Source organism: Melospiza melodia, chromosome 6 (assembly GCF_035770615.1).
Source record: "Melospiza melodia melodia isolate bMelMel2 chromosome 6, bMelMel2.pri, whole genome shotgun sequence".
Classification (NCBI taxonomy): Eukaryota; Metazoa; Chordata; class Aves; order Passeriformes; family Passerellidae; genus Melospiza; species Melospiza melodia.
The window spans coordinates 17,183,587-17,196,979 of NC_086199.1; the positions used below are offsets into that span (position 1 = coordinate 17,183,587).

Sequence of the window (13,393 nt, forward strand, 5' to 3'; positions counted from 1 at the left end):
TACTTGAGCCTTCATGCAAAGTTTCTATAGTCAACAACATCAAGAATCTCTGGAATCCTAGTTCTTTATACAATTCATCATGTAATTCATTAATTCACAATCTTGTATTTGAATTTTTAAAAAAACCCAATATCAGTAATATTTTGGAATTGCAATGCTTTTAGGAAAAAAATCATCACACAACTTGATATGTTTCTCTTGCTGATTTTAAAGATCCACCCACTCTACTTGAAAATAAATTATTTGGTTTCCTAAATGTCAGTCAGGAGAACCAGGGCATCAGCCTTCCTTGCCAATGTTCACTCGATAGTTGTATGTCTGTGTATCAGAAGAACATGCTGTGGTTCTACCACGGTCCTGTGTCAGATTTCACTTAGCAAATTGAAAAAAACCCTGAACAACAATAAAACACCATATCCCAAGCATCACCCCCTCCCTCCTCCATGAACGAACTAACCAAACAAACCAAAACAACCCAAACCAAAACAACACTGTGAAATGAAAAGAACCCAAACCCTAACTGGATTGCAGCAAAGAAGTGTTCCACTTAGTTTCATGGCAGGGGATAGGCAAGCTGTATTGACTCTGGTATTTCTAACCCCTGAGACTGGTTTTAGTCTAGGATGTTGTCATCTGGGAAGAAGAATCTGCATTCACATCACACAGGTGCTGCACTCCAGGCCCAGGACACAGCCTCACCCTCTGGGCAGGGCACAGAGCCTGGCAGCCACAGCACTGTCCCCTGCCCACAGAGCAGCCCCACACCCTCCCGTGCATCCAAGGCATCAGCAAGGCACAGGGTCCTTTCTTAAACAGGTTCTAGCATGTCTGTGCCTCTGGAGCTGTGCAAGTAAGACAAATGGTTGGGGGTTAAGAATTTCCCACATCAGTAACCCTCCCCACCCCTCACTCCAGCCCATCCCAGCAAACAGAACAAACACCCCATACCTGGAGATGTTTCCATGCCTGAATTATTAATAAAATAAGCATGATAATGAATAATCTATGTTAAGCATTTTCTTACCCTTTATTTTTTCATTATGATCAGAAGAGGAATATGATTAACAGCAGTTTAAACTTTAGCAGTACAATTTCAGTATTAAATATAAAACTACACTGCAAGTTGATGTGTTTTAAAAATGGTTATGTATACTCTAGCCTTAAATTTATGTATCAAATACAAGTAACTCAATTGTTTCTTGCCTTGACAATTAACATATCTAACAGGTTTCAACAAGCCAGACATCCATCTTTTCCATTAAAAAAAATAAGCAAGCACACCAACTCTTATTCATAGCAAGAGGGGTAAAGACTCAACACTTTCCTGAGTGTTGTGCAAATAATAACAGGTTCAAGAAAGTCAGTTAAATAAATGTAATGATAAACCTAAAGCTAAGCTGGAGGACCTTTTGATTAACTTCATATTTCATATATTATTTGCATCAGTTGAGAGCAACATGAGTTACAGAACTTCCATGAAAACAAGCCACTTACAAGCAGGTGTTTAAGCTTGATCAGTTTATTAAAAGGATTATATGACACGGTTGCCTGCAATAGCAGGGGACTGGATCTGATGACCCAGGAAGTTCTTTCCAGTCCCATGTTTCTAAGCCATGCACCAAGTGTATCCAGCCCACACTTTCACATTTGGAAAAAGCCAAAGCCACACACACACACTCACAGGAAAAAAAAGTTTTAAAAAAATTAAAAAAGACCTTGATGACACCATTTCATTTTTCTAGTTATTCACTATGCAGAAGGGAACAGAGCTTAAGTCCTGTACAGAGGATACATTTACTCGAGGTTGATGTGGTACTGAAGTCAGTTAATAATTAGATACCTCCAGGCAGATTCAGTTACAGGGCATACCAACACTGCACACTGCCAGACAATTTCTAATCAAGCCAAGAACCTCTTGCAGGATGAGGTCTCTGCTAGCAAGCACAGAGCACACTGAGTAAGCTAAAAGCAGCTGTTCTTAGGTGAACTACCCTACCAACCATGAGTGAATGACAGATAGATGGTAAGAAGCATTTACCTACTAGACAAGATCTCTGCACACCCAGGCAGAAGTAATTAGTTCAGAGCTGCAACCATCCTTCCTACCTTGCCTGTCTCTTGAGTACGTTCTCTTTAGTAGCTGGTCTACAGAATCAGTGCAGCCATTCTCAAGCACTACTAAAGTAGTAGCTTGCAGCTGCTATGCAAGAATCTGCTTTCAAATGGTAGTCAGACATTCCCATCATTGAGGCCAGTTTGCTTGGACAGCATTCACAGCCACAGTACTAAGCCTTTGCAACAAACAGATACCTAAGCAATTGCCTACATTCAGCCCATCTAACTTTAGGCACTTGGTTAAGGTGTCTGGGTCCTTTGTCACCCAGAACTCCCCCCACCCCCCAGGAGAAAAAATAAGAATTACTGAAGGCAGGCAGTCTCAATTGCCTTCTGGAGGTGTCTCTTGACCCCCCCACTGAGCAAATCAAGTTCTTAACACACGCACCTCAGTTAGACAGGATGAATGGAGACCTGTATCTCTTCCTAGAGATGGTATCAATATTCCCCAAAACCAAATGCAATCAAACAACTACGGTTTTCAACCCATTACATTTGGAAACAAAAACTTAGTCAGTAATTATGCTGTAGTCCCTCCCTCCCAAGCATAAAAGCCTCCTTCCACATGGAGGCTCTGCTTAAAAAAAAAATAAGAAAAAAGAAAGAGAAGAAGCATTCTTCTTTCAGACAAAGAAGAGTGCACACAGCTGCTTTGCCACTCATTCATGGGGAAGCTGAAGGATCAGAGAACACTTATTCAGAGAACTGGAATGACTAAGCACTGCTAGTGCATGCAAAGCAGAAGTAACAAGATCGTTTTTAAATTAACCCTAGTCCTCTTCTCCACCCCACAAAATTCATGCAAGTGTTTGAAAAGTCAAGACATAATAGCCCCGGTTTCCAAAAAGGCTTAATTTGGTTTTTTTAATATATACTGTAAAATGTCCTTTTGATTTCTTTCTGCGGGCAGATAAATGCATTTTTGGCATGTTTGAGAATCACAGATATCTATGAAGTCCATGCTGTTTAAATTCTCCCACTAGTTTTTATAACCTGTCAAAAAAACATAAGCAACCTATACATGTTTCCCCAGTATTGACATGCATGCTCAGAGCTCTCCACTGTAGTGAAATGAGGTGTTACTTCTGTGCTGATAGTTGACGAGTCAGCATTACACGACTTTGAGACCAACTAAATTAACATTGTCGTAATATGAAAGGCAAGCACAAGTTCATTTATTTATAGCAAAGGTCTTGGGTTACAGGAGGTCAGTTCTTGCCATCTTGAAAAGATAGGGGATAACTTATTGCATACATGTGCATTATAATTTAGCAGCAAGTCATTCATAGAAACACTTCCTTCCTACTGCTTTTTTGGTTTATTATCTCAATTATATATATATATATTTTAACTTTACAAAGCATTTAACACCACCTTTAAGTTAATGGTCTTTTATTGGAAAAAAAAGACTAGCATTTACAACTTGGAATGGACATAAACTGTAATATCTTGAACAGCAATGTTGATAGTTGTGCTGAAGTCCACAGGCTACTCCGCCAGCTCCAAGTCATGGTACAGAAGGTTTTAAAAATATGAGAGTCCAAAGATGCTCCCTTGGTGAAGGTTTCTTTTAAAAATTTTGTGAACGGTAACAGCCTGACACCCGTTTCACTATAGTGCAATGCAGACAATGTTAAACCAGTATTTTAACAGACATGCCATCCATAGTTAAGATCATCCTATTTTTGGAGCACACTGCTACGTACAGGAGAACCATTCAACCTTTAGGGCATTTTCTTTATGTTTTGCATCCTTCAACCATTTTGCTGCATACCATCCTGAGGTATAAACCAATTTTAAAGTAAACCAGCTATGACAATTTATACTACAAATTGAATTAGAATCCACTATTGAACAAGAGTGGATCCTTTAGGTTTTTTTTTCCTTTTAATACACATGTCTGACTGTGCTCAATTGTCAAGCTGCATGCATGAAAAACTGGCCAGCCCAAACAGTGTAATAGTCATTAGCAAATGGAACTTTTGAGTTCACTAAGTGCTTCCTTTTTTTTTTTATTTTCAAGGTAGTACAATTATTTATATTGTAAAACTGATGTTTAACTTTATCTTTTAGGGACAGGACCACCAACCATTACATGCAGTTTGTGGACAGAAGGTAATTTGACATTCAGTTTTGCTATACAGAAACAGAATGAATAAATGAACATTTTTTTTTGCAAGAGGTAAGTAAAAGATTCAATTTGATTCTTCTAGAGGAAAAAAGGTGTAAAGGAGGTCTCTTCACTTTGCAGTCATCATCTGTACGAATTCTGAAAAGATAAAAAGTCACTGTGATTTACTGTCTCCAGCATACTTAAATCAAGAGAGTCTAAAACACAGTTGGAATAAAAAAGCACCTTTCACTGCAGCTATGGTTTTGTCCACAGTAGTGAACAAGCAAATAACTACTATCACAAGTATTAAAAATTAATGCCCTATGCAACAGGCTCTCCTCAGACAGAATAATGGTTTTGAGTCAAGATAAGCATCTTTTTACCTTCATAGTTGACTTGCCCATCCCCATCAATGTCTGCTTCTCTGATCATTTCATCTACTTCTTCATCTGTTAGCTTTTCTCCTAAGTTTGTCATAACATGGCGTAGTTCTGCTGCACTGATATAGCCGTTGCCATCCTATGAGAAAAGAGTTGCACAAGACCATGAACAACAACCCTGAGAGTGACCAACGTGGAAACTACAGCTAGGTTTCCAGTAACTGCTTCAGAAGCAGCCTTGCAGCTCTTGGGACAGATGTACAGACCTGGCACACTGTACACACTGCAGCATCTATCAGTCCCACCGCCTTGTGAGGCATGCATGACACCATATCCTTCCATACAATTATTGTGCTGCAATAACAACTGCATGCCTGACTTGTAGTTGTGATAAGGTATTTTTAATGTTTTTTAAGAGCTTTCAAAAATAAACACAGACAAAACCAAAAAAGTTTTTGTTTAGTCTCTTTTTGGCCTTGCTTAGGCAGCAGAGATCCACTTCCCCACCAGCAAGAATGAAGCCAGCTTTCTCTTTTGTTAACACTACCAGACTGCAGCTGACTATGTTAGGCTTTTCAGATGAGATGATAAAAAACAGATCAAAGAATGCATTTAAATTCTACTCATAAGGTGTTTTGAGAAGTTTAATGGCAAAATTAAAAAGAGAAGAGAAATTCTAGAGTCTAGAAACACTTCTAAGCCAATGTCCCCATTTGCAACATCTAAACCTAGAGCTCACTCTGAGCCACTTCAGAAATTCCATACACTGGAAGAATACACTATCTTAAGAGCAGGATATGGCCATCAGCAATATATAACCTACCTCAGTGGCTTTAACACTAACCTTGTCTGCAGAAATACCCCCATATTTTCAGCACAGTACTAGAGACTGACACCTTTTTTCTAGAAAAAGTAGTAGTAAAGTCTTCTTCCACACATGCACTTGCATTAGCTTTACAGCTGCACCAGCCACTACTTCACACAATTCTTGTATAACATCTGTCATGTTCAAACAACCCAAAGAGGAGAACCTCTGTTCTAGAAAACTGATATATGCCCAGCTATTCTTAAACAAGGTCAAGGGGGCTGAGCTCTTAAGTTTTCATGAAAGCAACCTCAAATTTCACATTTTGGAAAGAGAACATGAAATACTTCATGTCCCTCCAAATACTGATGACATCATCTTGGCCTCAAAATCTTCCATAGGGTAGTATAAAACATGTGCATCCATGCAAATGTTTCCCCATGTCCCCCAAAGTCAAAAGGTAGAGAGAAATCTCCCTCCTCTATCCACCTGTCTCAAAAAAAACCCCACCCCACCCCCTCCACCCCCACCAAGCACTAAGGTCTGCTAATGTCTGTTTCTAAGGAAAGGCCAGAAAGTTTTCCTCATAGATGAGCCTAAAACTTAGACCTTGCTGTATAAAGCAAGTAGAACCCGCCTGCAACAGTTCTGGTTCTATATTCAGAACAACCTGTTATGTTTCCAATTCCCCTGTTTCTACTAGAGGACTCTTTCTCCTTCTAGACAAGAAGAGAGAAAACACTAAGGAAAATACAGACATCATTATTGCTTTAGAAGAGTAGCTGTACTTTCAGTAATACCTTGTCAAAGACTCGGAATGCCTCACGGATTTCTTCCTCGCTGTCTGTGTCCTTCATTTTTCTGGCCATCATGGTTAAAAATTCAGGGAAGTCGATAGTGCCATTGCCTTAATAAAAAAAAACTTCCAAAAATTAAACTTCCAAGCTTTTCTTCACAAACAAAACAAACAAATATTTGGCATTTGACCTAGCCAGGGACAAGATTGCCAGATGCTCTGTTAACTGTCCTTATAGATGAACTGGTTCCCCTCTCTATATTGCTACCACTGCCTTTTTGCTATTGTAACACGCAGCAGCCACTCTGTTCCAGCACAAAATCAACTGCTGCCTTCTTTCAAGGACAAGCCACACCATTTGCCACCAAACCCACAAGTAAAATGCCAGTTTGATGCATCAAGGTTAACCAATAACAACACTTATTTTTACTTCAAATAACTCCCACAAAATCAACCTTTTAATTTTTTTATAATCTCTCAATTGTTGAGTCTTCCAGGAAGAACACATATTAAGCTGCCATTATAATCCAAGGTTATCTAATATTTGGGAACATCACTCATAACTAAACTGTAAATACTTTTTTCTTTCTAAAAATTAACTACCTTATCAACCAAAGTTTCACACAACAAGGGCAACAAACCACTCTAATGGGCAACAAGGACCTGCAAATTCCAGTGACACAAGAAAAGCTGACATTTGTTATTACTGATAAGCTTAGCTGTAGGTGCTCTTACAGGTATTTTACTGCAAAACTGAAAATCCCTGCTGACATCCAGGCCTCACCCCTGAGATTAAGCTCTTCATTCAAAGCAAAGATTTAAATTTCAGGCTGCTTAAAGCTAGGGAAAAAGTGGTATGATGAAGAAACTAGATTTGTATAGTCAGGATTCAGCTCTGTATGCCAAAAAAGCACATTAAGTACTTCACAAAACCACATTAAACAGTTCATTGTTCAACTAAGATCTACCCATTGATTTAAAGAAGCATACTAAATTCATTGTGCAACTAACGAAGTTTAAGAAAATCCTTGCATCCTAGGGATTCTACCCTGAGATATACACAGCTATTTATCATCATGGCCAGCTTTATGCACCAGTAAAATATGAACACAGGTCTCACACTCAGTTTTGAAAACAACCCCAATGAACATGCAGAAGAATAGCAAAGCATTCTGCTGTAACCCAAATTTAAACAGTTGGGCAGGCACACTTATCTGAAGTCCTCAGTCTCCTTCTGTTTTAAATCCACCAGAGCAGCATTTGGTCTGCAGCCTAAAGAAGCTACACAAACTCTACATACCACTGCAGACTTATCACTTATCAAATTCTGCAAAAACCTAGCTGTTAAAGTCAACTTACACTTTTTTTAAGAAAGTAGTTTACTTATATGGCCTGATAATCCAGTAATTTATACTCTTGCCAATATACTTTCACTCTTCTTTTACAAAATGGTTAGAGAAAGATCACTATCACAACCAACACACATGACTAGAGGCTTGACATCCTTGAGCAGGGGAAATAATATTCCTTTTTAAAACTGTTAGCCTAGGTGGAGTTCAGCAATACAACATGTGTTTCAATATGGGCTCTCTGGTGTTCCTTTTATATAATTCTATTATTATTTTATTTTTTATTATTCTTTAACCTAATTTGTATAATTTATTATTAACCTAATTATGTTATTATTATATTATCCCTTGATATGGGAAGGGTTTTCTGCCTTTACCTCCAATAGCCCCTCTCAATCTATTAGGGATTTAATACATTAGATTATACACTCCTCCTGTTCTGCTGAACTTCCATTGAAAATACTATTCCACTTCTAACACATTTTTCCTTAGCCAAAACCACAGACACTGGTAAAGCTATGGGCTGACAAAACACATACAGAAAAGCTGGATGGAAAGACAGGTTAATGGCAGTCAGGGCAAGTCAGAGAGCAATAGGAAGCCTGTGACCCATAAAATATTAAAGACAAATAGCATAACTTTGTCTCTGCCCATTGCCTGTTTTTAGGCTCATGAATACTGAGATATAGCATCTCTGACATCCTTCTGAGTTTAGAGTCCATGCAGCATTTTGAACCTGCTGTAAGAGCTCTATGTCATGGTCTTGCAAATGCAGTTTAAGTCCCAGTGTGGATGTCATACAAATTAGAGATGATCACAGCACCTTCCCAACACTTACCATCAGCATCTACCTCGTTGATCATATCCTGCAATTCTGCTTCTGTTGGATTTTGACCCAGTGACCTCATGACAGTTCCCAGTTCTTTTGTTGTGATAGTACCATCACCATCTTTGTCAAATAGGGAAAAGGCTTCCTTGAATTCTAGAGGCAGAAACAGTCCCAGTGTTTAGAGACATCACCAGCATGAGAAAAACCAGACTAAAAATACACTCTACTGACAAAGCCTGACACAATTCTAAGAAATATCTTCTTTTTCTATCTAACTGTCCCTGTATTGAGAGAATTAACACTCTCAAACACAAATAAATTACTTACAGTACCAATACATAATTTTCACAATAAATTCAAACTTATTTCATGTGGCTATTTATCTGCATTTACAACTCTGTAATTCATTTCCATGCATCTGCATCTTGCCTGAGGCACAGTTGCTCCACAAACAGCAGCTGTCTGAAATAAGGAAAAGGAGCCACTGGGTTCCCTTAACAATTAACAGACTTAGAGGAACAAAAGCATTGTCATTTACCACTTATTTTCAAGTCAGCCACAAATGGGGGACTGGTCTCCAGAAGGTCAAATAATGCTCCTTCTCCTGACCAGCCTGAGTTACAAGCAGTTTATTAAAAGACTTATTTAAAAGACACTGGCTTGTAACAATGTGCAATAAACCAATCTGAGGTTTATTTGTTGCCATTTCATTTGTAATTCATGTTCACTCTATTAAAGAGTACCTAGGCCTCCTTTGGCTCTAAGTAGTTCATGTGAGTCTAGCAATTATTTCTGTTTGCCAGAAATCTAGGAGAACTTGGCTCAAGTCTGAACATCTAAAAAAAATATCATTATCTGTAGTCCAAGGAATAAGAAGTCTAAATTAAGAGGCAATGAACCAGTAATCTTCCAGAATATTTTTGTGTAGTTTTTTTTTAGTTTGGGATTTTTTTAAGTGAGTGCTTTTCAAAAGTGGTAGTACAGATTTAAAATTGTCAGAGATGTTTTTTTTCCACTATGCTTGAGATAATATATTTTCTTTTAGTCACAAGAGCTAGCAAAAAAAAAAAATTATCATCAAAACACTTACCAGCAATCTGTTCTTCAGTCAGCTGATCAGCCTACACGAAGAATAGAACATTTTAGAATACTGTTTACCACTAGCTCTGTCAAGCCATGAGGCACTTCCTTTCAATTTCAGAAGTAATTTATCATTACTTTCATCAAGTCACTTTCAAACCCTGGAATTCTGTCCCTGCAAGGAGACTGCACTCACCTACACCACGCAGCTGCTTCCAAAAGCATACTGGCTAACTTGGTTTGAACCTGCCTATGAAGAACCAAACGCCATCCTGCAACGTGGTGAATCAGACTGGGTGCAGTGAAGGACACAGGGCAGGCTCCTTGCAGCGGGTCAGAGAGGCACAGAACGCCCCATGCCCCGTGTCTGGGGTCGCACAGCACACGCCATTGCCAGCAGGGCAGCGTGGGGGCACCGCACACGCGGGGGCTGAGCGGCGCCCACGGCTCCAGCCCTGCCCTCACAGCTCACTGCAGCAGCCCCACAGCAGCGGCTCTGCTGCAACGGTACAAATTATTGCATCTCTGTGTTACCGACATGGTCGCCACCTCTGACAAAGGAAATCATATCATTTTTCCATTCAGCCAAGCAGTTTAAGGTGCCTCATCCTGACATGCAGGTTGTTTATATATAATTTTAAGTGGCAAGATTTAAAATGCCTGTTTATGACCTGTACATCAAGGGGCACTGCTGTATACAAAGGTATACAGGTCAGGGTAATCAAAAGGGCTTTCTAGAGCCTGACTGTGATAGCCACATCCTTCCAGAAGCCTCTCCCTATGTATGGATAGAGCATCACAAAAAGCTCCAGTTTGGACTCAAAGGAGCTAACTAGTTCTTTATGGAAACATATGTATTTTCCTAGTAAAGAAAAAAAAAGATTATTTTACATGCTTAATCATAGATACTGAAGAATACAAGGTAGTAACTTGTTTTAAACACATTTTACTGGAATGTTTTTACAAATAGAAGAGAGAATTTTGTAGGTCAGAGAAGGTAGCCATACCCTTCTTGTCCTAAAATATTAAGTATAAAAGCCATCTAACTGCAGCAAAGAGCAACAAATACAATGGAGAATTAATCAGCTATGCAATGTTAAGGGAAAAGGATAGGGTTGAAAAATCTTCTCTATATGTTAAGAAAAATACACAGATGTCATCTGTAACTAAGTAAGGGGTTTCTTTTAAGCTCTGTATGTAATGATTAAACAATTCCCCGCATGCAGTGTTGGAGGAAGGAGAAAAGGGTAAAATAGCTAAAGACAGTCTTCTTTAATAACTGCAAAAAAGCTTGTGCTCAAAATCCGCCTCGACTTCCTGCACGCTTTGTGATTTTCCAGAAAATACGAGGTTTCACTTAAAGATTATCTAAGGAATTTACATAACAGACTCACTGCCCTGCAGAACAGGAAACAGAGCCACACCTTGGCAAAAAACCTCCAGCCCACAGCACCAGTTCATTGCCCATTAATCAGAGCTCGCTGAACGTTTCTAAAATCATATTTCAAGTGGAAAAAAAAAAAAGGAACAAAAAAACCCCCGCAAAATAAAACCCCCAAACCTTCGCACACCCGGTGATGCCCGAGGACACAGCCCAACCCTACATTGCCGAGGGGTTCACCTTCCCGAGCAACAAGCACAGCCACTAACTATACCCTAAGCACAGCTACAGGACAAAGGTACCCAGCCAGGGCTGGAGCCATCACCCCACCCAGCCAAGTCATCAAATCCTGTCCTGGTGATGTCAGCCCTCTCCTACGGGAAGGGGAGATGCAGAGGCAGGGTCGAGGAACACCCACATTGCCAAAAAGCGATTAGAGGTCAATCTGCAACTGTTTCTCCGTTCTCGTAGGAAGCGAAAAACCGCCGGGAAAATCCCAGCCCTTCCTCTCGCTCCGTTTTGGGAGCACCCGGCAGATGATGGGACGCGCTCCGGCGGGCATCGCGCGGCCGGCGGGGCGGGAGGCTCGCAGCCCGCCGGCGCAACAGGCGCCCTTCCCGGCCAGCAGCCACCCACTGCTGCAGTGCGTCCCCGTTTCCCCTCCCTCCCTCTCTCTCCAGCCGGCAGCCACACCACGTCCTCATCATTCAACCGCGAGGGCGCCCGGGCTCCGCGGCCAGCTTTCCCTCCCCACCGCCTTTCCTCCGGCGGGCGGCTGGGGCAGGAGCTCTTCCCCCGCAGCCCCTGGGGAGAGGGGAGGCTGCGCCCCTCCCGCCCCGAGCCCCCCATGCAGGAGCTGGGCCGCTTCCAAGCGAGCAACTCGCACAGCGCCCCGGTCCCCGCGGCCGGGGGGTGCGCGGGGGCCGGGAGGAAGAGGAGGAGACATGATGTAATGCAGACAGCGATGGGCTTCGCCGCCGCGGCTGCGTTTTTTTGGGGGGGGACTGGGGAGGACGGCGGGGGCGCAGTAGCTGCAGCGCGGTGCCCTCCCCCGGCCGCCCCCCCGCTCCCTGCGCAGTGCAGCTGGTGCCGGAGCCGAGCGGGATCCTCGCCCGCAAACCCGCGCCCCGCCCCGCAGCGCGCCCTGCCCGGTGCTGGGGCCGTGGCCCCGGGGAGACGAGCCCGGCCCTTTCCGCAGGGGAGGGAAGGCGAGGCGGGGCGGGAGGGCGCGGGGCCGGGGCGCCCACACGGCAGGCCCGGGGAAAGGGGAAGGAAGCGGCGGAAGAGGAAGGGCCGCAGCTCCGCAGCGATCCCGCGCAAGGCGGCGGGGGGTAGGGAGAGGAAGAGTCCGCAGCCACCGACCCGCTCACCCCGCGGAGAGCCGGGCGGGAAGGGCCCCCGCGGGGCTCCCCCCACCCCCGCTCCTCCCCGGGGACAGCCCGCCTCCACCAACCCGACCGTCCCCAGTCAGCTCTGCAGCGAGCGCACCGCGCACCAGCCCCCGCCCCAGCCCGGGCACCCCGTGCCGGTCGAGCGAGCGAACGAACGAGCCCCCTACCATGGCGCGGCGGCGGCGGGCCCGGCGGCGGCTGCACGAACTGCGCGACCACGAGCGGCGGCGGCTGCTGCCTCCTCCCGGCGCGGCTCACAGAGTGCTGGGGCTGTGAGCCTGCGCCGCCCGCTATATACGTGGGGCTGTATCCCTCCGCCGGAGCGGGGCCCTTTTCCCTCCTCCCGGCGCGCTATGTGCGAGGTGACTGCGGCGGGCGGCCCTGCCCCCTCGGCGGCCCGGCCCCTCCCCTCCCCCGGCGGGGCCGCTCCCGCAGCCCGCGGCCCAGCGCCCCCAGAGGGGCGAGGGCAGCCGGGGGCCGGCCGTGGTTCTCCTCTGCCGAGCGCTGGAGCCGGCGCAGCCCGCGGGGAGCTGCCTCGCCGCCGGGTCCCTATCGGGTCCCCGCCGCTCTCCGGGCTGGGACCCCCGGAGCGGAGGCATCTCGGCCAAGTTGGTGCTTTTTGTATTTTCTAGACAGCATCCCCGCCGGCGGGGCGGACCTGCGCTCCCCCGGGAGCCCCGAGCGGCACCTGGGAGAGGATGATGGAGCGGGGACGGGGAAAACGTTAATAAAGGACTGTTTTTTCCACGACAAGACGTGTGTGACGGCGACTGTAAAACTAAAATGTTGAAGCGAGCACAGCTGCCTTTTTACTGATCATAGGGCTTTTGTCAAGCACCAAAATCCAGGCGACGGCGAAATTTAATCCAGAATCGGATCGTCTACAACTGAGGTGTCACAGCCTCTTCAGAAGCCTGCAATTGAGAGGCAGCAAAGGCATGTCCTGATGTCAGAGTGTTTCTTCATTTCTTCCCTGTCAGCTCTGAGGATTTTGTCCACACTGGCAATAACCCCCCAAAAATACTGTAGTGTTCACACTGTACCTCCTTTAACACGCATGGAAGCACAAACATGGACCCACTTTGAAATCTAGGATTTTGGTTCCATTCATGACAGGTTCCCTTAGATTTTGAGATTTGTTTTAGTTCAAGATA

General features: G+C 44.0%; 1 protein-coding gene across 1 annotated transcript; it reads right to left on the minus strand.

The window, feature by feature from the left end:
* Positions 1 to 1,503: 1,503 nt before the first annotated feature.
* On the minus strand, positions 1,504 to 12,503 carry CALM1 (calmodulin 1). Its single transcript, XM_063160127.1, has 6 exons — positions 12,407 to 12,503; positions 9,478 to 9,508; positions 8,397 to 8,540; positions 6,214 to 6,320; positions 4,612 to 4,747; positions 1,504 to 4,384 (listed from the first exon to the last, which is right to left on the minus strand). The coding sequence occupies exons 1-6, from the start codon at positions 12,407 to 12,409 to the stop codon at positions 4,356 to 4,358; spliced, it is 450 nt and encodes a 149-aa protein (XP_063016197.1). The 5' UTR covers positions 12,410 to 12,503; the 3' UTR covers positions 1,504 to 4,355.
* Positions 12,504 to 13,393: the final 890 nt, after the last annotated feature.